Source organism: Sarcophilus harrisii, chromosome 1 (genome assembly GCF_902635505.1).
Source record: "Sarcophilus harrisii chromosome 1, mSarHar1.11, whole genome shotgun sequence".
In the NCBI taxonomy this organism is placed as follows: Eukaryota; Metazoa; Chordata; class Mammalia; order Dasyuromorphia; family Dasyuridae; genus Sarcophilus; species Sarcophilus harrisii.
This window is the reverse complement of record NC_045426.1, coordinates 213,128,060-213,154,350: the sequence shown is the minus strand read 5'-3', so window position 1 is coordinate 213,154,350 and position 26,291 is coordinate 213,128,060. Positions and strand designations below refer to the sequence as shown.

The window sequence follows — 26,291 nt, the reverse complement described above, 5'->3', positions numbered from 1 at the left end:
CCCCATAATAAAACCTTTTATCAATCTAGGTTTTCGGGTCTGTAAATTCTTTTACAGAGAGCCTCTGTGCTGCCAGAAGGGAGACCCCAAAACTCCCTATCCTTGCTCTGAATCCCAAGGGGGTGTAGGGGAGTCAAACCTCTCCATTTGGTTCCCTGAGCCCTGAACCTGCCACTAGACCTTATCATTTAACTCCTTGACCACCAGAAACCCTAATCTCATTTTGGTTCCCTAAATCTAAATCTTATCAAGACGAGTTAACTTGTCACAAATGCTGTCTTTCTATTTAATTTAATTTTTGAGGGTTTTTATTTTCATTAGGTGGGAGATTTATATTTTCTTTCACAACTTGACTCTTATGGAAATGTTTTTCATAATTTCACATGTGCTTTCTTAATTGTGGGTAGGGATAAGGGAGAGAACCTAGAACTCAAAAATTTAAAAATTTTCATTTTGAATGTAACTGGGGGAAAATATTAAATAAATAATCATCAACAAACACAAACATGTATATATATATATATTTATATATATATATATATATTTGGTATGTAACAAAGGTTTAATTCTTCATATATATAACCTTTGTTACATATCAAAAAAAAAAAAAAAAAGAAATTAGAATGTCAGAACTGGATGATGTCCTGGAGGTCAGATAGTCCAATTTGCTTATTTTATAGAGAAGTGATTATACCATCATTGCACCAAGGGGAAATAATTTACTTAAGATCCAGTAGTGTGACATATTGTATTTTAGATATAATTTTACTTGTTTAACATGTATGAGACTGCTTACCATCTAGGGAAGGGGGTGGAGGGAAGGGAAAAATTGGAACAGATTTGATTGCAAAGGTTAATGTTGAAAAATTACCCATGCATATGTTCTGTCAATAAAAAGATATATATAAAAGATCCAGTAATGTGGAACAGTGGTCTTTTTACTATAAGACCCTGTTATTATTTGACTTAGAACTTTGGAGATCATCTTTTCTTTCTTCTAATGGAGTCTTTTCTTTATGATTGTGATTGACAGAGATTTGCAGTATATCTGAATGAACAATAGTACAATTATGGAAGGTATTGTGATCCTCCCTTACCAGATCCTATTTCAATTATAAAGGAACCAGATTAAAAAAAAAGTGTGTTCTTTTTACTTCTTAATGGCCAAACCTTATTTTAGGGAACTGTCCTTTGCAGAATTCGATTTTGTCTCCAAACTGATGGTTATTATTTGTTTAAAATTCCTGACAACCTCAGCAGTGGCAGCTTTTTATTTTCATTTTACATAGTGTTTGATCATTAGTTAGTGAACTATAACCTTGTTAATGACCTATTTCAAATGATGGCTTTTTGGATGGTAAAGTTTTCTCCTCTGGCATGTGCATAAGCAAAACACTAAACCTTGGCTTTATGCTCAACACTATTAGACATCAAAAATTTCTTTTGCAGGAAGGCCATTGGTTCATTTGAGCCAATGATTCAATCACAGAAAAAGGTTGGTTAATTAGTTATTGTCCTTTTTTTTTTTTTTTTTTTTTTCCCTGAAGCAATCAGGTTTAAGTGACTAGGAGTTGTTAAGTGTCTGAGATCAGATTTGAACTCAGGTTCTCCTGACTGGTGACCTGGGCTGGTGCTCTATCCACTGTACCACCTATAATCATAAATGTAGAAACTTACTCCATGCCATATAAGAAGCATAATAGCCTCCTCCCATGACCATACCACTTCAGGTTCTGGGGATGGAAATGGGATAAGGTTTCCAGACTAGCTCAGTTCCTATAGAGCCTGATTCCAGTTTCAAATCCTATAATATCCTTGGACTTGAGTCTTAGATCCCCTGGCTTCTTTGGGCTTTCTTTCTGAGCTAATTGACTGCAATGTACTACTTGGAACTTTTGACTCCAATACTGATATCTAAAATTGAGAAAGACAAAAGACACAGAGCAGAAACAAGCACACATTAGGTCCATTTCTTGGAGCTGGAATAAGAGAATGAGCAGGCAAAGTCTTTTCCTTATCAGTTCAGTTCATAGTGCCTGCAGCAAAGATGAAATATGTTCATAACCCTCTGGATGTAGTAGGAAAGAGACCAAGCATCTCAGTTTGGCCAGTTTTTAAAGATTCAGCCTTTCCAGCTATGCAGTCAAAGGAGGCAATCCCCAGCCATGTGGCAGGGGAGGTAAGAAGTCTTCAAATTAGAGAATACCGAGGTGAGTCCCATCATACTGAAGAGGGAACCCCAAAAGTGAAAATCCTTAAAGGAAAAAAACCTTTGACTCTGCATCAGTGAGGGGACTCCACCCCAGATAACAAAGATGACACTGTTTGTGCTTGAGGTGAAAACTGACTATCTTTGATAACAAATGATAGCTTGTTTAGGACCAATGCTTTATAAATCTTTTTCTTACACTAACCTTCTATGGAAACACTTGCAACTTTCTGTTGAGAAGTGTTCAGCTTGGGAGTTTGTCTTTGCAGATCCCAGCTGCTCTCTTATGTCTCAGTAAACCAGGACTAAATAAAAACTGGTGAGAAGATCAAATAGTTGGCAAACAGCTGGCAGATACTGAATTCTTGCCATGCTGTGATGGCAAGTGTAATGTTGTGAAGAGATCCCATATAGTCTTTAGCAATGATGAGCTGAGCTGAATAAGCCATATGGGATGGTGGTACCATGGTTGCATCTTACCCATGCCTTGCTTAGGGGTATAGGCTGACTTCTTATTTTAAAATTCTCTCCCAAATGATCCTTAGGGATTGTAAATCTGGGACAAACCACGTGGGATGCTCTAGACTTCCCTTTACCTCTACTTATAACTGTTTTCCCCACTATTATTTTTATACAGGTAAAAACTGTTACAAATTAACAAGGGCTGATATAAATAGAAGGGCATGTCACTGAAGTATAACATGCAGACTATGAAATGGATATAAGTGGAAAACTGGACATTCCCAGGCAATATGCCCAAATTCTATTTGAGACAAGGAGATTAGTATTTATATACTGATTGTATGACTATGATTACCTCAGAGTAAAAAACAAACAAACCCCATCTTTTTTTTTTGGAACAGAAATTTCTCTATGTCTTTGATCAACAGATCCCCATAGATGCTTATACCATCCATCCATCCATCCATCCATCCTAAGCACCTATTATAATCTAGGCATTGTTTTATGTGTCAGGACTACAAAGGCTAAAAAATAAAACCTTCAAACTTGCCCTCAAAATGCTTGATCAAGTCACTTACCTTTATGAGCCTCATTTAAAAAAATTAATTTAATTTTTTTTTTTTAATGAGGAAGTGCTGGATCTTCAGAGTCTCTTCAATGGTCTTCTGGAGCCAGTTCTAACCTACTGGAAAGGAGAGTAGATGTTTAAATTTTCAAAAATTAGCAAATACTACAAGTCAAGACTTGGCTTGTTTTTATTTTTATTGATTGTTTAGAGTGACCAAAGGTCTGGAGGACCCAGCTGCCTACAGACCTTCTAGAGTTCTCAGATTAAAATGTAATTAAGAAATATTAAATAAAATTAATAAAATTATAGAAGATAATGTTAATTTATGATTTTCTAAGTTAATGTGTTTCAGGACTTATTTCTATTTGAATCTGACACCATTGATTTAGTGTAGTGATGGAGAAATTTTTTTTAAATCCAATATATGCATACATATTTACACAATTCTTATGCCTCACAAGAGAAAAAGTGAAGCAAAATAAAATGCAAGCAAACAACAACAAAAAGAGTGAAAATGCTATGTTGTGAACCCCATTCAGTTCCCATAGTCCTCTCTCTGGGTGTAGATAGCTCTCTTCAACACTGAGCAATTGGAACTGGTTGAATCATCTCATTGTTGAAGAGAGCCATGTCTATCAGAATTTATCATCATATAATCTTCTTGTTGCTGTGTATAATGATCTCCTGGTTCTGCTCATTTCACTTACTGTTAGTTCATGTAACTCTCTCCAGGCCTCTCTGAAATAATTTTGTTGGTTGTTTCTTGCGGAAAAATAATATTCCATAACATTCATATATCATAATTTATTCAGCCATTCTCCAATTGATGGGCATCCATTCAGTTTCCAGTTTCTTGCCACTACAAAAAGGGCTGCCACAAACATTTTTATATATGTGGGTCCCTTTCCCTCTTTTAAGATCTCTTTGGGATATAAGCCCCACAGGAACACCCCTAGATCAAAGGATATGCACAGTTTTTTGAGCATAGTTCCAAATTGCTCTCCAGAATGGTTGCATTCATTCACAGTTCCACTCACAATGTATTAGTGTCCTAGTTTTCCCACATCCCCTTCAACATTTATCATTATCTTTTTCTGTCATCTTAGCCAATCTGAGAGGTGTGTAATGATATCTCAGACTTGTCTTAATTTGCATGAGAAAAATGTTTATAAGGCAGGTTAAACTTAAAAATGTGTACAATACATTTTTCTTTTGGAGAACTGATTGTTTAACATTTGACAACACACTCTGAAGTTTCTTTCATATCTGTGTTGTAGTTCAGTCATTCAGTTCTGTCTTTGTGACTCTGGATCATAGCATGTCAAGTTCTGCTATCCTTTAGTATTTCTCAAAAGCTTTCCAGGTTCTTTTTGGTTGTTTCCATGATGCTATCTATTCATCTCATCCTTTACTGCCATCTTTTCATTTTGTTTTCAATCTTTCTTAATTTCAGAGTCCTTTCTAATGAGTTCTGTCTTTTGATTATGTGTTCACAATATTTAAGCTTCAACTTCAGTGTTTGACCTTCCAGTGAATAGCCTGAATTAACTTCTTTAAGTATTGAATAATTTGATCTCCTTTTCAAGGGACTCTCAAAAGTCTTTTTCAGTATTACTATTTGAAAGCATTGATTGTGTAGCACTCAGTTTTCCTTATAGTCCAATTCTCATAGCCACAAATGGTTATTGGAAAAACTATAGCTTTGACTGTATGGACTTTTGTTAATAAGGAGATGGCTCTGCTTTTTAAGATCCTGTCCAAATTTTCCATAACTTTCCTTCCAAAGAAGAAGAGTAACCACTGCCATCTGCAGTGATCATTGAGTCAAGAATATAAAATCTGATACTGATTCCATTTCTATTTCCTCTGTTTGCCAGGAAGTTATGGGACCAGTTATCAAGATCTTAGGTTTATTTTTTTATGTTAAGCATCAAGTCACATTTTCCATTTTCATCTTTCACCCTCACCAAGAAGCTCCTTAACTCCTCTTTGCTTTCTACCATCAGAGTTATATCCTCTGCATATCTGAGATTATTGCTATTTCTCTCAGCAATCTTAATTCTAGCTTTTGATTCATCAGCCTGGCATTTTGCATGACATATTCTGCATGTAAATTAAATATATAGGGTGATGAAATATAGTCTTATTGTACTTTTAAAAAAATCTTAACCCAATCAGTTGTTCCTTGTTCATTTCTAATTGTTGCTTCTTGGCCCAGATACAGATCTTTCAGGAGACAAGATGATCTGGTATTCCCATCTCTTTGAGGACTTGCCACATTTTATGGTAATCCACATAATCAAAGGCTTTCATGTAGTCAGTAAAACAGAAGTAGATGTTTTTCTGGAACATCCTTGCTTTCTCCATGATCTAGAATATATTGACAATTTGGTCTTTAGTTCTTTTGTCTCTTAAAAAATAGCCTGCTCTTCTGGTAATTCTCGGTTCACTTATTGCTGAAGCCTTACTTATGCACACTCTTGCCAGTGTATGAAATGAGGACAATTATTCTGTAATTTGAACATTCCTTGGCATTGCCCTTCTATAGGAATGGGACATAAACGGATCTTTCCCAATCATGTGGCTATTGTTGTGTTCTCCAAATTTGCTGGCATTTAACAGCATCATCTTTTAGGGTTTTAAATAGCTCAGCTGGAATTGCATCACAGTCATCAGCCTTATGATTAGCAAGGCTTAGAATTCTATTTGATTTTATTCTCCTAGATGTCTGGGTCTAGATAAGTATCCACACCATTGAAATTATCAGTAATGTTCAGATCTTTCTTGTATAGTTATTTTTATATCTTTTTTTAATCACCTCTTTTTAATTTCTTCTAGTTCTATTGAATCCCTAATGTTTTTGTCTTTTATCATGCCCATTTTTGCATGAAACTTTCCTTTGATATTTCTTTCTTGAAGGGACTCTCTTATCTTTCCCATTCTATAATTTCCTATTTTTTACATTACTCTTTTAGGAAAATCTTTTTTTTTTTAATCTCTCCTTTCTATTATCTGTAATTGTGCTTTCAATTGAATATACTTTCCCCTTTCTCTTTCTCTTTTCCTCAGTTATTTGTAAAACCTCATCAGACAGCTATTTTTTTTCGTGCTTTTCTTGTTCTTTGGAATGATTTTTGTTAATGCCTTCTGAACAATATTGTACATTTCTGTCTATAGTTCTTCAGGTATTCTATCTACTAGATCTAATCCCTTACTAGATCTAATCCCTTAAATCTATTTATCACATTCACTTCATATTCATCAGAGATGTTATTTAGGTTATACCTATATGGTTGGGACGATTTTTGATGCTTTATTCAATTTGTCTGAATTTTGCAATAAGAAGGTCATGATTCAATCCACAGTCAGCTCCAGGTCTTTATCTGATTGTAGAGAGCATCTCCACTTTGGCTGCAAAGTATGTATCAATCTGGTTTCTATATTGACCATCTGATGATGTCTATGTGTAGAATCACCTTTTGGATTGCTGAAAAAGTGCTTGTTATGACCAGTGAGTTATCTTAACAAAACTCTCAGTCTCTGCCCTTAATTTTATTATTTCCTGCTATTTGACTTACTACTTTAGTATTCCAACCCCCTATGATGAATGTGAAATCTTTTTTGGGTGCTATTTCTAGAAGATATTGTAGGTCTTCATAGAACTGATCACCTTTGACCTCTTCAGCATCAGTGATTAGAGTATAGACTTGTATTACTGCAATGCCTTAAATTTGAACAAATATCATTTGGTGATTCATCTCTATATCTACGATAATATAAGTCTATACAAAGTATACAAAGTAATTTTGGTGGGGAGAGGGAGGCACTAGCAACTAGGGGGATCAGGAAAGGCCTCTTATAGGAGGCAGTACTTGAATTGAACTTTGGGGATTTTTGATTTTCCTTTTATTATTTGGGGCTTAGAGATATTTCTTTTGCAATTTTTGATTAACTGAAATATGTTTTAATGTTAAACTTATCTGACCAAAACTTGTTCTATGGAATGTGAAAATTTATTTAAGTGCCTATAGGGTCGGGAATTCCCCAACTTCTTGGTTAGATGCTTCTGGGACATCCAGTTGAAAATATCTAATAAACTCTAGAAAACATGGGACTAGATCATAGAAAAGAGGTAGGGCTAGTATTATCAACACAAATATCTTTCCTGCTTTTCCTTATTAGGAATAGTAATCTTATGGATGTGGATCTACAAACTCAGCTCCTTCCTTCCAAATCCCAACTAGGATTCAAATTCTAAGGCATTCTGCCTCATGACTGAACTATTCTGATGGATGGATGAGTGAAAGACAAATCATCTAACCTATTTGATTTAGATGTATGAAAACCTAACTTTCTTGAGAGCAGAGACTGTAAGTTTTGTATTTGCATATCCAATGCCTAACTTTATGGCCAGCACTCAGTGCGTGTTGAGTAAATGCTTTTAAAATTCTTTTAATTTCATTCATTTGTTTATACTTATAGGAGTAACTATACTAAACACTAATTAATTTATGTAACTTCTTTTGGAGAATATCTTTATGATATAGTGGAAATAATGTTGGCCAGGGAATTCCTAAGATCATTCTGTTTCAGTTTTGTATAATTTTAATTGTTAGAAAGTTTTTCCTTACACCAAATTGAAACCTGTTGCTCTGCAACTTTTACCCTTTGGTTTTAGTTCTTTAAAATTTTTAATTAGTTTTACATTTTAAAATTTTTATTTTATTTTTTCAACCAGAATTTATTTTCTCTTCCCTCTACCTACTCCTTACTAAAAAAAAAACACAACAAAAAACAAAATAATTCTAACAAATATGAATAGTTAGGCAATAAAGTTCCTGCATTAACATTCTGGTTCAAAATACATATCTCATTCTATACTTTGAATCTATCATTTCTCTGTCAGGATTTAGGAAGCTTGCTTCATCATCTCTTCTGAATTGTGATTGGTCATTATGTTGATCAGAGTTCTTATGTATTTGGAAGTTATTTGTCTCTACAATGCTGTTATTATTATGTAATTATTCCTTGGTTCTACTCAGTTCACTCTGGATCAATTCATACAAATCTTCCCAAGTTTCTCTGAAATTATCCCTTTCACCATTTGTTACAGCATAGCTCCTGGTCTAAGCAGCCCTTTAATGTGATGACCTTCCAAATATTTGAAGACAGCCCAAAAGTTCTGTTCTCTAGGCTAAACATCTTTAACAAATCCTCACATGGCAAAATTTCCAATCTCTTCATTATCATTATCATTGCTTTCCTCTGGATGCAAGGATAGTAACACTAATAAGGTGTCTATCACTAGCACCCTGTTGGTTTAGGTTTGATGTTTGCATGAAATGAAGCATTCCTAAGTCATTGAACAGTCAATATTCAGAGATTTGCTTTGTCCTTGTACAATACTAATTTCCATATAGAAATATATCTGGTCAATTGGTCATAGTATGGCTACTCATGTAGTTTTCAGATATCTATCAAGGTGTAGGGCTATTGTGTTTATCATCCTTGATCATATCAATCCTTGATTACTCAAGCCTTTTCTAAAGCATTCCAGAGAAATGGGTTGGGGAATAAGGAAGGGCCAGATAAAATCAGTTGGAACTTTGTACAAAAACAATCTATTCTTTTTTTTTTTTTTTGAGAGGCAAGTGGGGTTCAGTGACTTACCCAGGATCACACAACTAGGAAGTATTGTGTCTGAAACCAGATTTGAACTCAGGTCCTCCTGACTCCAGGGCTGGTACTCTGTCGACTGTGTCATCTAGCTGCAACAATCTATTCTTAACAGGTAAATCTTCCTGGGGACTGGATATGGAAAATCACTGAATCTTTTCTTCTTCTAATGTGGTTTATTGCAGACATAGGAGGTTGTCTCAAGTAGTCAGTGCATAATGATGCTAGTATTAGTTATCTGGGACAAACCTTTTGCCTTGAGATGGAAGAATATCAATTTGGCAATTGGGGAACAGCTTTGGAGCCACTTGGGTTAGGTGGTACTCTGGATACAATGAACCCAGTTGGGAAGGTATGTTTGCCTTGTTATGGTCTTGTGTCTAGCTAACCATAGCATCATTGACTCAATGTTCATTGGGATGCTGATACCATGTTGACAATGAACCCACTCCCCAAACTCTGCTATTCTTGCTATAGCTTCAAATTGATTGTTTAGTATCTGATGTTTCTGATGGGTGTTGACATCCTTAATGAGCAACTGTATACAGTGGGAAGCAATGACAAATTTCTTCCATTGGTCCTTACCCCAAGGGAAGAAAGTCTTTAATTTTCTAGTCTTATGGTCTCCAGACCCTAGGGCTACTTGGTCTGACCTATGTTTATTGCCAAAGAATTACAATAAATGATGATATTCTCTTTCCCTTGACTTAAAGTTCTCTCATATGCTATTCATGTGTTCTGGAGGAAAAGCTTACCAGGATCCCCAATATCTAGGATATAGCCTGCATGCCTGTTGATGTCCAATTGTATATAATTCTATTATAATGGGTGGAACTTTTGGTAAATCAGATAAAATGGGCCTTCCTCAGGTACCTAGTCCTTATATGTAAGTATATAAAACACAGTTAGCATTTATTTATGAAAAACACTGATGTCAGAGGGATCCCAAGCTACAATGATTTTAGATGTACCATTTCCATTTAACTTTACTTTTTGCTTCTACTTCTCTTGTTAGAGGGATAATCATATCATCTAACACATAATAACTAATTTTGGATTAGGGGTGATCTGTTCAGTGACAACTAGGGACTAATAATGGGTACTTGATTTTTTATTTGTTTTTAGAAGATATTTATTTATTTATTTATTTACTTATTTTAGGTTCTATATGTACATTGATTTTTTACACATTTTCATATGAGTCATGTTGGGAGAGAAAATTTAGAACAAAAGGGGAAAAGTCACACACACACAAAAAAAAAAACAAAGAAGAAAAAAGAGGTGGAAATATATGTGTTGGACCACATTCAGTCTCCATAGTTCTTTCTCTGGATACAGATGGTATTTTCCATTCAAAGTTCATTGGTATTGCTTTGGAATACTGAATTGCTGAGAAGAAGTCTACCATGGTTGATCATCACACAATCTTGGTGTTGGTGTGTACAGTGTTTTCCTGGTTCTGCTTGTTTCACTCAGTATTATTCATGTAACAATAATATCCCTTTACTTTCATCTACTATAACTTATTTAGCTATTCTCTAATTGATGGACATACTTTCATTTGTCAATTCTTTGCCACCACAAATAGAGCTGTTACAAATAATTTTGCATATGTGTGTCCTTTCCCCTCTTTTTATGATCTCTTTGGGATATACACCAAGTAGTGATGCTGCTGGATCAAAGAGTTTGCAGAGTTTGATAGCCCTTTGGGCATAGGTTCAAATTGCTCTCCAGAATGGTTGGATCAGTTCACAACTCCATCAACAATGCATTACTTTCTCAGTAATCTCCTCCAACATTTATCATTATCTTTTCCTGTCATCTTAGCCAATCTAACAATTGTGAGGTGGTATCCCAGAATTGTTTTAATTTGCATTTCTCTAATCAATAATGATTTAGAGCATTTTTTCATATGACCATAGGTGGTTTTAATTTCTTCATCTGAAAATTGTCTGTTAATATTCTGTGACCAGTTATCAATTAAAGAATGACTTGTATTCTTACATATTTGAGTCAGTTCTCCATATATTTTAGAAATGAGGCTTTTCTTCCAGAAACATTGGCTGTAAAAATTGTTTTCCAGCTTTTTGCTTCCCTTTTAATTTTGGTTGCATTGGTTTTGTTTGTGCAAAATCTTTTTTAAAAATTTTAATGTAATCAAATTAAATATTTTACATTTCATAATGTTCTCTCTCTCTTTTTTGGTCATAAATTCCTCCATTCTCCAAAAGACTATCCCTTGCTTTCCTAATTCGCTTATAGTATCACCCTTTATACCTACATCATGCTGGGCAATTGATTATTTAAAGTGGCATAGTGAATGGCTACTTTGTGGAATTTGAAGTTTCAGAAGTCCAACAATTGTTTATTCTGATCACCTCTTGCTGCCTGCCAAAATCTTTACCCATATTGGTCTTTATGGACAGAGATCTGCAGAAATATGTACCTTGCAGGGTTATGATGGCTTAAGAGGAGAGATTGCTATACAGTCTGATTTTTAGATCTTCCAGGTCTGTATCCTGTTCTGGGACCCACTTAAAAGAGGCATATTTATGAGTGATTCAGTAATTGAGGGCCATCAAAATATCTAGATAGATAATATGGGGTCTCTGAAACTTGAAGAATCTAATAAATCTCTGGGCTTCTTTTTTAGATTGTGGAGAAGTGAGAGTCAGTTACTTATTCTGATCTGTGACTAAAATCCTTTGGATATTCTTGACCTATTGCATATGCCTAAATTTGATTGAGTTTTCTGGACTATTTTTTTAGGGTTAATTTTTCACTCATTGTTTCTCATATGGGACACTATGTAATCAAGGATCTTTGTTATCATAATCTTATCTGACCTAGTCAACATTATATCAGTATAATAGTGTACATCAGTACCCTCAAGAAGAGGGGATTCTTTCAGATCTCCGTCCACCACAATGTGGTAGTATAATGAAGAATTTAGGAACCCTGTGGAAGGATGGAAAAGCTATACTGAACTCCTTCCCAGGTGAAGGAAAAATTCTAACTAGTATTAATTACAGGAATAAAGAAACAAGCATTGGTGAAGTTGATAATCTCATGCCACTACTCACTCTGGGCCTGTGGTACCTGGTCTATAATAGTGACAAGGCTGGGAAAGGTATAGTGATGAGCCTGATGACTTTGTTCAGCTTCCTGCAGTCAATTCTAAGCTGCTAAGCAGTACCATCTACCCTCCTCACAAAAATAATAGGGGTTGTTGGAAAGGGAGATGATATATCAAAGTACTATCATTTTTTCCTATCAGGAGAGAAGAAAGAGTTTGCCCTCTTTCTACCTTCCACACCCCAGGAGGAGACTTGATATTGTTTGGTGTAAATTATATGGGATAGTTCAAGATTCCATTTAATTCTAGCAACAATAATAACCATTGAGGTTGCAACAAATGCTTACATATATAATAATGTCTATAAACTCTGATACATCCTCCTTCCATTGCCCTCCCTCTGAATAATAGATGGGGCAAGGACTTTAGAGGATTCTTCAGTCTTGGATGGGACTGAAAGACTCCTTTGTCCACAGTGCTGAATTTCCCTGAACAGTTTTACTAGCACTTAACTTAACTTTCTTATCAATCCCCATTTCAAGAACCAAAACTACCTCCAGGAGATTATGTCATTGTCTCCCCCCGCCTTTTTTTTTATTGAGGAAACAGGGAGAGGGAAAAAAAGGAGAAAAGATTATCCTCTTTTGGAGGTTTAATGAATGTAACTAAATCTGTAAAATTAAGCCCTCGGAGAACTTCCCTAGCCTTTGGAAGTCAGATGTAGAGTATCTCAGCAGTGATTCTTTAGATCATATCCTCAGGAATCTTTCTCCAGTGACTTTATAGGAACTTCTTAGTTTACTCAGACTCCTTGGTGAAGAAGGCTCACCAACACCTGGCAAAGTGTCACTTTCTGGGGAGCAATAACAAGGAATATTCTGGAGCTGCTTTTTTTTTAAACTGTCAATGGGTGCTTCCATTTCTCTTTCTCTTTCAGTATCCTATATCATGGTTCAGATCTCAAGAGGAACAACAGTAAGAGACCTGATGGTAGGTTTCTCATTGCAGCCTGTCAGTCTCCACTGGAGGGGCTACTATCTCTATTAGTTACTCTTATTGCTCAGTCTCTGAAAGTTGAGCCAGTTACTCTCAGTGATGTTATGTTTGTATTCCAACTTCTATAAAAAGATCAAGAATAACCTGGGAATTCTGGACTTTTTTCTTTCTAGGAAGCCTTCTTCAGAACATACTGTGAGTGGTTCTGTGAGAACGCTTCCTGTTCCACAGAGAGGACTACTTATACATGATGAAAAGACTTTGTGTGCCAGGTTGCTGTGTAGTAACCCACCTTCTGTATTTGTAATACTTTCCCTTCTGGTCCATCTAGTAGCTAACTACAAGGCTGGCTATCTCATCTCTTCTCAAATAACAACTATATCAAATATTAGGGTTAGCCCAATGTCAGCACCCAGTTAATTCATATTTGATGTTGGAATATAACAAGGACCTGCGAGTCATTAAACAGATTATAAAAAGAGGCTTACTTTGTTCTAACTCAGCAAAATATACAAAAATAGAGTAGCATATAGTTGCTCCAAACACTGGAGACATCTAGATAATGGAAATTTATTTGGTTGGCAGGGGAGAGCATAGTGACTCATGTGGTCTTCACACATGCACCAAGTGGGAGGTGCACTGAAAACATGTAGGTGATATATTTTATGCCCTTAATTGACCAGAACATTTTTTGAAGTGAGGCAGAGCCTGTCAACTTTTAGGGATAGCTTTATTTCCTTTTAGGGAAAACCAATTCCTTTTGTGGGGAAATAGAGATATACTAGTCCTATCACTTCCAACTTGTCAATATTTTTCCTAAAATGGGGTGCCTAGGGATGAATACAATATTTCAGATATGGTCTGATGAAGGCAGATAAAGTACAGTGGGACCCTAATTTTCCATATAGTGAACACTATCACTGCCTCAATGGAGTCCAAAGATTAACTTTTTTGACTATTATCCCATATTATCACACTATTATCATATCATATATTGAGCATGGAGGTAATTCAAATTCCTGGATATCTTTTCACAGAAGCTATTGTTTAGTCATGTCGTTCATATCTTATACTTATATAATTTTAAAAGTATAAGTATAGGACTCTACATTTATATCTACTAAATATTTTCTTAATGAATCAGTCTGTTGTTCTCATTTGTTGTCATCTTTTAGCTTCTGATTTTGTCATCCAGTATGCTTGCTATTTTGTGTCCTTTGCTAATGACAAACATACCATGTCACTTATGCTTTTTCCTATCTAATTGACAAAAACAATGCCCAGAACAGGGACAGATCCAGAGGTCTGTGGCTTTCTCACTAAAACTGTTGTTTAGTTATTTCAGTCATGTCTGTCTCCTCATGACCCCATTTGAGATTTTCTTGGCAAAGATCCTCGAGTGATTTGTCATTTCCTTCCCCAGTTCATTTTACATTTGAGGCAACTGAGATAAACAGGGAAATGTGACTTGCCCAGAATTTAGATCTTCCTGACTCCAGGTCTGGTCCTCTCTCAGCTGTGCTGTTCCAGTCTCTCTGCTAGAGGCTTCCTGCCAAGATGACATCTTCAATACTTTAATGAATCTGTAATGTGAGTAATGGGGGTGTTCTCTCTATCAGCACAGACCATAACCTATCCGTGCCTTCTCATGTCTGTATTCATCAACAAACCTGCCCTCTCTCCAAAATCTAACCAACATAGTAAGATCAATCCTATGGCTTGTTGTTTTTAATTGGAAGGTACCAACAGAATACTTATCCACCCCACTCCATCTATTATCCTTGGCTCCTGAAACATGACTAACCCACATCCTTTTCTAATCATACATTTCAGTCAATATCCAACTTGGTATTGACTCATTAACAACTTCTCTTTGGGGGCTATCCTAGTTCTAGTATTTTAAAAATAAAGGAATTTTCCTATAATTTTGTGGAAGGGGAAATGTAAAGGATGGATGCTTTAAGCTGCAAAGCAGGAATCTAAATTGTTTTCTGAGTGCTAGATTTATCATTCCATTAGTCGGGCCAATAGCTGCAAGTTCTTCTGTCCTTTTGTCATGAAGCATCATTTCATTGGAATTATGATTGGACAAGACAAAAAAATTTGCTGATGAAGCTTCCCCCAAGGCCAAGTCTCTGGAGTAAAATGATTCTTTGGTTGCTGACTGCTAATATTTGACCTGAGAGCAGAAAATCTCTGAGAATTGATGGATTTAGAGACTATGGGCATTTAGGCTGCTCACTTCACTCCCACCACCCAGACAGTGGAGACATTTAGCTCCTGAATATATGTACAGATCATGCTGAAGAAGAAATCAAACAAATCACTTGAGTATTTTATTATTGTTATTATTATCATTATCATTTCACATTTAGAAGATTTAGTTGCATAAAGGGATTTGTATATGAGCAAATAATCATCAGGAGTAGTAACACAGAGGTGGGTGACACATTAGTGTGAAAAATATAACAGGAACACAGTGAAATCCCCTGTATTGGAGCAAAACATGAGACAGAACACAGAATCTCAAGTGACCTATGTACAAATGAGTATAGCTTTCATCCTATGTACAGATTCATATTTTAGAGAAAAAAATGCAGTGGTTTTGACATATATTATCTTACAATGAAAAAGAGTCAATGCTAACATGTAAGGCAAGGAACATAAATTAGGAACTGCATCAAATTAATTTTATTGATTGACATGATAAGAACTTCATTTGAGGGGGAAAGACAGATAAAAATCTTAAAAAGAATAAAAGGAAATAAATAAAGGATATGAATGTTTCTCCCAGTAAAAAGGACCTTTATAAAATGGCAATTTGTTATTCCTAATGCACCCTAACCTAGCCCTTCAATAGGATAATTATTTGTTTTAGGCCATTGAATCTGAGCTGTGACAGAGGACCTGTTATAGAATAAAGAAGATCTGCATTCAAGTCATTCAAGTGACTATGGTCAGTCAATCTTTCAGTCTTTGGGTGAATCCCTAAAATCACGAATTATGATCAAGTTGCTCATCTGTATCAATGGGGGTGTTTTCATGCCAAGAGTTTCCCCATATCCATAAAATAGGTCCAGATCATTCCTCCTTTCTAGATCTGGGTTCTTGTTTGAACAGATACTTTATTTTAAAAAATTAAATGTTTATTAGTATTCTGCATGGAGAACCAGATACTATCTTTCTATCTTGCATTTAAGAAAATCTGTGCAGCAAGATGGTATTTTTTTGCTTCCTTTTTTTTCCTGGTCACTATTTGAGACTTCTTGAAGAAACAAGGTAGTTTGATTCTGAAGATTTTATGAGTAATGGTAGGAGCAATAATTAGCCTTAACTTTTTGTATGCATCTTAGGTTTCTTTACAGAGTCAAGCTGGGAGACAGTAGTACTAGTAGCTGAAGGGTTTGCTTGTTCAATACAGGGCTGTTCTTCATATTATAAGATTCTATTATTTTATAAGATGATTCTCAACAGAAGGAAATGGTTGGTTAAAATATTCCATATCTATTTTTTCTCACCTTTTGAATTAACCCAACTCTCCAATGAATGTAAACACATTTTAACAGGAAATAACTATTTAGTTGTTTTTATCTATGGATTTAGCCCAAAACTAGAGGGATTTCCACCCTGAGTTGTGGTAGACAACTCTGGAAAATGAGGTCAATTTATATTGGATTTTTATTAAAGAATCACATCAAAAAGATATAATGAGGTAGGTTTCTATTGGCCTCAGAGGACAGAACCAGGAATAACGGGTGGAAATTGAAAAGATGCAAATTTAGGCTCAATGTCAGGAAAAACTTCTTAATAATTCACACTGTTCAAAAGTGAAATGGGCTGCCTAGAGAGGTGGTGAATTCCCTATCGTTGGAGGCTTTAAAGTGGAGGTTGAATGATCATTTATTAAGTATGTTACAGAGTGGGTATTCTTTTTGGGTATTCATTGGACCAAAAAAGATCACATTTCAAGTTTCTTCCAATTCAAATTTTGTGTTTCTAATGAAATGTGTATTTTTGATTAACACAAAATACCTTTAGCTTTGTTGGGAAAATATAGGTACATATGTGTCAGTAGGGAAGTGAGTGGGAAGATGGTCCAAATTTTAATACTATTATCACTTGTAATTAATTATGTTCAATACAACCTGTCATACACTGTGCCAGATACTGCAGCCTTAAGGGGAAAGTCAGCAGTATATTTTCTTAGAAATATGCTTTTAATAAGATATCCATAAACAAGGTACAGAAATGATAGCTAATACTTATGTAGCATTTTTTAGAGGTTTGCAAAAATGTGTACATATAAAATCTCATTTGATCCTCACAGCAACCTTGCAAGATAGCTGGTCTTATTATCCCTCATAAAATGATATATTATTATATATTATATGTGGGGATAATCTCTCTTTCCTCCTTTCTCCTTCCTCCTTCTTCTTTTCTCCTTCCTCCTTCTTGTGGAACTTAATGAGAGAATTTAAGAGCTTTTCTTAGGGTCATTCACCTTGTAAATGACTGAAGCATTTGAAGGTTTTTTGAAGGTTCAAACTCAGGCATTTCTACTTTCAGGTCATATATTTTACCCACTGTTTTGCTTAAACTATGACTAACTAGAGATAGTGATACATTACAAATTTGCCATTTTAAATAAAGGAACTTTTTAGGCTTAAACTATATTAACATATGGACATATTTGTTTATTACTTTAAATTTCCTTGGCAAAAGTCCCATCTAATGTCTCACCTGGCATGGAGATGAACCCTGGATTCTTGAAGACCATGCCATTTGGAACATAAGATTTGACAGTTTCTATATCAAACTGGAAAGGCTTTAAGTATGGGCTGAGTGATGGATCCTATTTCTGTAGTTGGAGGACCAGTTTAGTTAAAATTGGAGAGGTTCATTGCTAAAGCACTGGTTAACAGGTAACAACAACATCAACAACAACAACAACAACAATAACAACAACAACAACAATAACAATAGCAACTATTATTATTTTGGCCACAGTAGCTCAGAAAGAACATCTCTAAGGCATGGAGGGAATATGGTATACATCAGTGGAGAGAAGATACCTACTGATGTAGTCATAAATCTTTTGATATTTTGATAAATGTTTGCTAATTTATTAATTCCTTTGCTCATATACTTATACCTTGCTTGAAATGTTGTGGGTTAAATTGCATTTTTTAAATTGAAAAATTCCAAATGCATTAAGAGAGCATGCCATTTAAAGGAACTGGGGTGATGGTTTCTTCTGTAAAAATTAAATATGCTTTGGTAAAATGAAGAATCATTTCTGATTTTTTTGTTTTATAAGTCGATTTTCATATAGAGTTCTCTGAAAATGGGAGATGCTTTAATTCTATTTTAGGAAAATAGGATTGCCCTTATACAACAGTTAAAAGTATTCAAAAAAACCCAGAAAAGACACATTTTAGTTTACAACAATCACTATGAAACAAGTGACTAATGGATTATTATTTAGTTGAATATCTACATTCAAAACACCTGAATATTTGAATTATTATTATTTTATGGCTTTAATTAAGACATCTATGTCTCATGGAATAATATAAAGTTCAATATTACAAATAATTAAAAAACCTCAAAGGCATTTATATTCCTCTGATTTTATCTAATAATGGAAGGAATCTGTGACTTATTCAAATTATATTGAATGGGATTGTCTATCCCAAACCCATATAGCAATATGTATGTGTATATATTTTAATATCTTTAGAATTCGAGTGGTGGGAGATTTTGATCTTTTTTCCCTCCCATTCTCTTTTCATTACATCAATAAAAGTAAAGTATCTTGCTTTACATTTATGGATAGTTTTTATTGAAATATCAAAGCAAAGCCTTGTCACAAAATTTTAATTTAAAAATCATAATAATATGGCATAATGTAAGAACCACTTGCTGCTCCTCTCTTGACCCATGAGCCATTCTCTATTCTCTGTTCCCCATGCTTATCAATTAGCCTATGATTCATACCAAACCTTCATCATTGGCATCAAGCAGACTCTGAAATTATTGCCCTGAAATTATAGTGCTAGATTAGATGACCTCTGAATTTACTATTGTCTGATCTCTGAGTTGAAGTTATGAAAAAACAGATTGTATTGAAAAAATGACAAGATTGAATGCTTGCTATGGAAATGACAAAGTTGAACTGAAGCATCTTGTAGGGTTCCAAAATGGTTGGTCTTCCTTCTGTCATCCTCTGATTTATAAAATTTTGTATTTGTGTAATTGTTAGTCTAATAAGAACTCAATAAATTATTAAATTAATGGAAGTTCTATTATCTGGACTATTCTTGGGCTTTGCTACCATGGAATCAATAAAATAAATCAAGAAATGTTTACCAAGTACCTCCTATATTTGCCTCATGACAAGATTATATTAGTATTTTCCCAAATGAATACATCAAATGAAGTCCAACACGTCCCACATTATTTTGAATCATTTAGCTCTATGAGCAAGGTCCCACCGTACTGGGCACTATAATAGTATAGGAATCAAGTGTAATTCTTCGGAAACAATTGATCAATATCAAAGCGTGGAGAATTTTGAAAAGTCTAGAGGAAAACCATGGGATTGAAAAGTATTGGAAAAAAAAAGATCCAGAGAGAGCCAGGACTAATTAAGCAAAGTAGACAGTTAATGTGCAATATGGGTTATTTAATAATATTTGAACTAAAACATATATTTCAATTTCCTTTTCCACTATTCTACTCTCTAATGCTTATTGCTATTTTATTTTATGTTAAGTCAAATTGAATGCTTGATAGAGAAAGCTCATATAGTGGGAATAGTGATGGTGTATAATTTTCAAGCCTTGTAAAGGATACATGCTTTTTTTATCCTAGCTCTAGAATCAGGAATAAAAACTAAAGAAAGTAGGATGATTAAACAAGGAGGAAGGGAGAAATTGTCTCACTATTCTTCATCATTCTTAGGGCAAAATATGGACAAACAGACTTGTACTGGGGCATGAAGGATTTGGCTTAGATTTAAGAGTAATTTTTCTGGCCTCAGAATTTGAGAGAGGCTGTAGAATCTTCTTGTTGGGAATCTTTTTTGAAAAAGCATATGTCTGGCTTGGTTTGGCTTGATTTTGGTGTGATCTTGCCCTGAAATTATAGTGATAAACTAGATGACCTCTGAGGTTACTATAATTTGATCTTTGAGTTGAGCCTATGAAAACAACAGGTCATATCAAAATAGTGCACACATAGCAAGAATGAGATGCCAAACCTTGAGCAGGTGATTTCTCCTGTTCCATGCATGGTTGGCCCTCCTGGGCATTTGCAGGAGAAATTCATGCACACAGGGCATGCAGACTAAATGAAATACCAACTGCTCCCAATATTCAGTGAATATATTTTATTCAACAATTCATCATTTCCTTTGTGATTTCTGAAAAATAGGATCTCATGCATATGTCAAAGCTCTCTTTGGTGTAGTCATGAGAAGAGCTGGACCTTCAATTATTTTAGGTGCCCACAGGCCAGAAATAGACTTAGACCACAGAAATTAAATTAAAATTCTAACTATTTATGTAGACTTACAACAGTTGTGGCAATTTCTTTGTATCTAAATCTGTTCAGTCTAATCAATCTATCCATTAGTCTAATCCATTTTCTACTTCATGCTTTGACAAGAGTAGTCCAGATATCAAGACATACACCTGATGGCTCAGTATTGTTCTCTATGAAAATAGTTCTCTACTCAATTGCTATAACAAAAACTTTTTGTCTTTAAAGTAGCAACATCTATCATACCCCTCCCCTAGAACTCCAATGGAGTGGCTATTAAATAAATTCATCTTGAAATAAGAAATAGCTAAAACTGGATCTTTATGGAATTGAGGCTAGTCATTGTATAGCTATGCTCCTTATGATATGTAATGTCATTAAATTCAATAATGAACACAGAACTTGATGGAGATGGTATAAATACACATGCTTGTCTGTAAAAATATTAGCATGCCTACTTATTTTTCTGAAATTTTTTGATGATTACTGGTCCTGTTCTGTACAGTTACAATGCCATTGGTGGCAGTGAAATGAAAATTTGAATGTGTAGAGAGTATTTTGTAGCTTAGTTGTATTTTACAATGTCTATGCAGGCTCAGGACAGAGATTCATAGGCAGACAGATGCTTCTACTGATGGGTGGATCAAGGGGGATAGATTCATGGCTCTCATTTTTCTCTCTAAATATCTAGTTGTCACCTTATTACATTTCTTATTGCAGACTCCATTTGCATGAGTGCTTTCCTTATCCAATTGTGTCCAACACTTAAGAGGATGGGGTGTAAAGCAAATAAATACATCAGGGTTTTCATGGGAAAAAACCCAATTAATCAATTATCTAAATAGCAATTTCCTCAATAGGTCCAATAAAAAAATCAATTGTGAGGGATTGGTTATAATGATAGGTGAAAACAGATAACTCACTATTGCATTTAATACTTCCTGAACTGTGTGGGCAGAGGCAATCAAATCCCATCAATGAAGCCTAACAGAATGGGGTGAAAAAACAAGAAGAGAATGTTTGTATATAGTTGTATGCACACAGATAGAGTGCACATTTATATAGGAACCCCCAAATATGTGGATATATCGGACAAAGGCAAAGTTGATAGTCAGGAAGGGGTGAGGATATTATGAGTTCAAGACTTTTCTGGAACATATACTAGTTTTGTAACCATAGGGAAGTAGCTTAGATTAGTCTTCAAAACTCTAAATTACAAATAAGATGTTGATGTATATTAATAGAGAATGTTTCCCCATGGAAAGTTCTATTGATTAAATCATATGTCTAGATAATCTTCTTTTCCTATTTAGCTGTAAAAGATTTATTTTGGGAATATATACATATATATGTACATATATATATATATATATCTAACATACACACACACACGTACCTGTGTGTGTGTATGTGTCTTTTTTAGTACAGACTTGTGATTTTGTAGGATCATAGATTTAGAGCTAGAAAGAATCTTAAGGGTTATAGAGTTGAATTCCCTAATTATACAGATGAGGAAGATGAAGCCAAGGAAAGCTAAGAGAGAAATTTGTCTGGCTCACTTAACTACAAAGCATCTGAGAGTAGATTCAAACTTCAGTTTTCCTCAGTTCTCTTTCCACTAGGTCATCTGGCTGCCTCATTGATGTAAGGCTGGTATTCCAGTATGTGACCAGTGGAGGTTAGTAACGGTTTTACAATTCACTATCATGGAGAATTGCCAAGGGATGTTCAGAGATTATGTGATTTTTCTCATGGTCATAAAACTAGCATATATTCCAAGAAGGAATTGAATCTAGGTTTTACTGACTCTGATGCTAGTTCTCTATTTACTTCAGCTTGCTAACTCTCATTAGGTAAAAACTATTTATGGGGAATTATGACCCTGGTCTGTAGCCTTGAAAGTATAAATTCCATGGTGTAATTGGAGTCCCAGTTTTTTAAAACCATAGGGTACGTTTTACTATCACACACACACCTTGTAAAGGCATGTGGATAAAGGAAGGTGAGAATGGTAGGATGGTAGAATGGGAGACAACATTTGAAAGCAAATGTGGATGGAGGGCCCTGTTTACTTGTCTTATTTTGTTCCTTTGTAATAGTAATCTCCATTTAGGAGTGTGATGTGTGTGTGTGTGTGTATAATAGTTTTATCAGGAGCCATGTGTCAATGAAGGGCTGGATACTCTACAGTTGCTATGGAGAACTGATTGATTTGGGATTGGTGACCTCCTCTCTTCTTTCTTTTCAATAGGTCTTGTATACTGTCTCCCTTTGTGATCATGTGCATGCATTTCCATACCTGACTATAATAAAATAACTGATGATCCCTGTGACATGACATAATGAAGACCAATGGATATCCAATCCCCCAATTGTGTGGTATGACACATACAGCATGATATATATCAACAGAGAGGTCCAGTGGGATGAATAAAGAATTGGGGCATCCTGAATTCAGATTTTTTTATTTGTTTTTTTTTTTATTTGTTGCAATTACAATTCTGAAGAAATGAAACATTTGCTTTTCTTGTTTGCCAATTGTCTTTTTGTAGGGGGGGGTTAGTAAGGGGGATAGGGTCAGTTTTCCTCTCTGCTCTTATATAGAGATGCAGAATCACACAAAAAATAAATTAGAGATGGAGATACTGAATGAAAAATGATGGATTGCCTATGTGACATTGAGAAAATTCATGTATCAAGAGCCTTTCTGCAATCAGCTCTGAAAACAGCATGGAAAAATTGTCATGTGTAGCCCTTAGCAATCTATCTCCCCTACAAGCAGGGTACATGCCAGCAGTATATCTGAAGATGGTAGAAAATGTACAAACAGTGACATGCATGACCTTTAACCAAATACTGATCTGAAACAAGCCCTACATTTGGCCCAGAACATAGTAACTCAGAGGTCAGAAAGAAACCTCACTGTAGAATGCTTAGCTTCAACACTATTTCCTTAAACATCTCCCTAACTTGCATTTTCCTTCTGAACTACATCTCTCTAGTAGGGCTAATGACTTTTCTGGCACTAAGGTCATCTGTTATCACCCTGAAAGAGTTTTTAAAAGAACTATATGCCCAAAGAGATCTTCCCTCAGGACAGTAATTCATTCCATAAAAGTTAATTTTTTTTTCAAACTAGGTAAAGATCTGATGATACTGGAAAAGTGATATAGGTAACAATTACAGCTCAAATACCTTTCTTTTTCTTTTCATGATAATGATGGCAAGAGCATCAGAATGACAGGGGTATAGTTTATATAGTCTTGCTGTTTTAGGAATAAAGCTAATTGATTTAGCAGTCATATAATCTACTTGCATGCTGGAGTGATAGGAGGAGAACCTTCATTTTCATTCCCCTCTCCAAAATGTCAGTTTGGTTTTTATAGCTAAGTGGCTCGAGGAACCCTGTGGGTTCCAAACTGTCACTACACATGCAGACTGGCTATTCTGGCTTCTCAGTCCAATTTGTAGGAGCATTTAGGGGCAACTATAGGGTGGTACAGTTTTTATGAAATACAATATTGCTCCTCTCCACTAAGTGATTCTAACAATTTCTAAAATCTTTTCCATTTCAAGAGCCTAACTTAGATGTTGGTTCCAGGGAAGAATGTTGCTCAAGGCAATCCTTCCCTTGTCCAATCCTAATTTTACTAGATGACACTTTCCAACAAGTCCAGACTGAAAGTTGGTACCCCTCCTCAAATAGGTACTAAACAAATACTAGAGCTATCCCTGAAGTGATACATATTTATACGTATATATATTTCTTCTTTCTTCATGTGTGTATTAAGCATATGTTAATATATGTATGGAAAGAGAGTTGTAATACATAGAAACAGGTGGTTTGTATATGTATATATATATATATGTATATATGTATACATATAGCTGACATTATAGCTCATGTTGTTATAGCATTATGTACCTCCGACCAGCGAGGAGTACGGCCTGTCAGTGGCGAGTAGAGAAAAGCCACAAAATGACTGCCCTTGTTTCTTCTGTGTGGCTGTGACAATCAGTGATAGAGGCAGCAGCACATGAAGTGAACTTGGAATCCATCCCTCCTTAAGTCAAGGAGATAAGCTTTACAAAAATATAGCGCTATGTGCTATCTGCTTCTTCTTCAGAGGGTTTAGAGGACCCGGGCTGAGAGAGGATAGGGTTTGGGGACCATCCATTGCTGTCTTAATTATTTATTTAAGAAATGGCTTTTCCAGCTATATGGATATGGGACACATGATAATTCTGTCCTCCAGGAGGACACTGACTACCAGGAATCCAAAGTACAGGCCAAACATAATGAATCCCAGGATTTTGTTCATCTTCCATTTGCAGAGGGCGATGGAGATAATGACGAAAAGTAGCATGATGAAGAGAAGAACAATTGCACAGAAGAGACCATTGCTGCTGACGGTCACTGGTTTGAATTTGTGAATTGTAGTATACAAGAGCCAGGGCAGTGGGAGTCTGTAAGGAAACAGAAGCAGAGACAAAAAGGTAGGAAAGGGGAGAGGCAAGTAGGGATCGAATGTTTTAAAAGACACTTAGCAGATATGAAGAACCTCATAAATTTTCATTGGAAGGGGAAGTCTTTTTTGGAATTGATTTGGAAGTTAGGGAAGGAAATGGCTTTGTTCCTTTTTGATTGGGGGAATTTTTTTTTTTTTTGGTGAGGGGATCCAAAGGGAAAAAAAAATCTATAGATAAGCAAGACCTTTAATTTCTGTCACAGCAGAAAGTGATTTATGAATTTCATTTGAGTCTAACCAGATATTTTCTAAATTTAAGTTTTTATGTGATTGTAAAAATGCAAAGAGGTGATGTTACAATGAACAATTCTTTATAAATACTAACTTCCAAGTTTGTGACTAGAGTAGGATTTGGGAGAGATGGAAACCTGGTTGAGAAAACACTGGTCTAGTCCTGTCAGAAGCTATTTGAGGTGGGGAATGAAGCCAGTGAATAATAAATTTCTCAACATGGCAGGAGGCTGAGTCAGCATTGCAGTCCAATCTGACAAACTATATACCATCAGAATGGAAGGAGTTGGGAAGTGAGTGATGGTGAAAGGAGAAAATACTGGAGAGGCATTATGGGATAGTAAAAAGAGTTCTGGACTTGAACTCAGAAGACTTGGTTTTAAATTTTGGCTCCAATGCTTATTAGCTTATAATCATGGGTAAATCGTTCACTTTAATGCCCTTGTTTGTAAAAATGAGAGATGCTGATGCTTGCACTACTTACTTCCCAATGCTGTAAAGAAAGACTTTGCAGACTTTAATGCATTTTATAAACAAGTTATTGTTATTATTAGTTAAGTAATTTCTATCTTCAGAGTAGCATCTTTCATCCATTTATCTATCCATCTAAATATTGATTAAACATTTACTCCACATAAATCAATCTGCTTCAGGAACTGCAGGGGGATACAAAGATTGATATAATAGTCACTATTTATTATCTGATCATCTGAAGAAATGAATTCAAATCCAGCATCAGACACATCCTAGATTGTAATTCTGGAAAAGTCTCTGACAAAATGAACCCACTGGAAAAGGAAATAACAAACCACCTGTATTTTTTTTCCAAGAAAACACAGGGTCACGTAGGGACAGTCATGACTGAAATGACCGAACATCAGCTGATGGTGCTATAAAAATATGAACAATTTACTCTGCTGCCTTTTGTTTGGTTTTGCAAGATATCTGGCAAATGAAATATCAGGAAATTTAAAATAAAAAAAAGATTTATGCCTATTTATC

At 35.2% G+C, this 26,291-nt stretch overlaps 1 protein-coding gene across 2 annotated transcripts in view; it reads right to left on the bottom strand.

Moving 5' to 3' along the window:
• Positions 1 to 15,310: 15,310 nt before the first annotated feature.
• SLC24A2 (solute carrier family 24 member 2) overlaps positions 15,311 to 26,291 on the bottom strand; it is a 292,133-nt gene continuing 281,152 nt past the window's right edge. For both annotated transcript variants that reach the window (XM_031969129.1, XM_031969134.1), the window contains one exon: positions 15,311 to 24,996. In XM_031969129.1, coding sequence (XP_031824989.1) covers positions 24,747 to 24,996 — 250 coding nt within the window. In that variant the 3' untranslated portion in view covers positions 15,311 to 24,746. The remainder of the gene's footprint in view (positions 24,997 to 26,291) is intronic.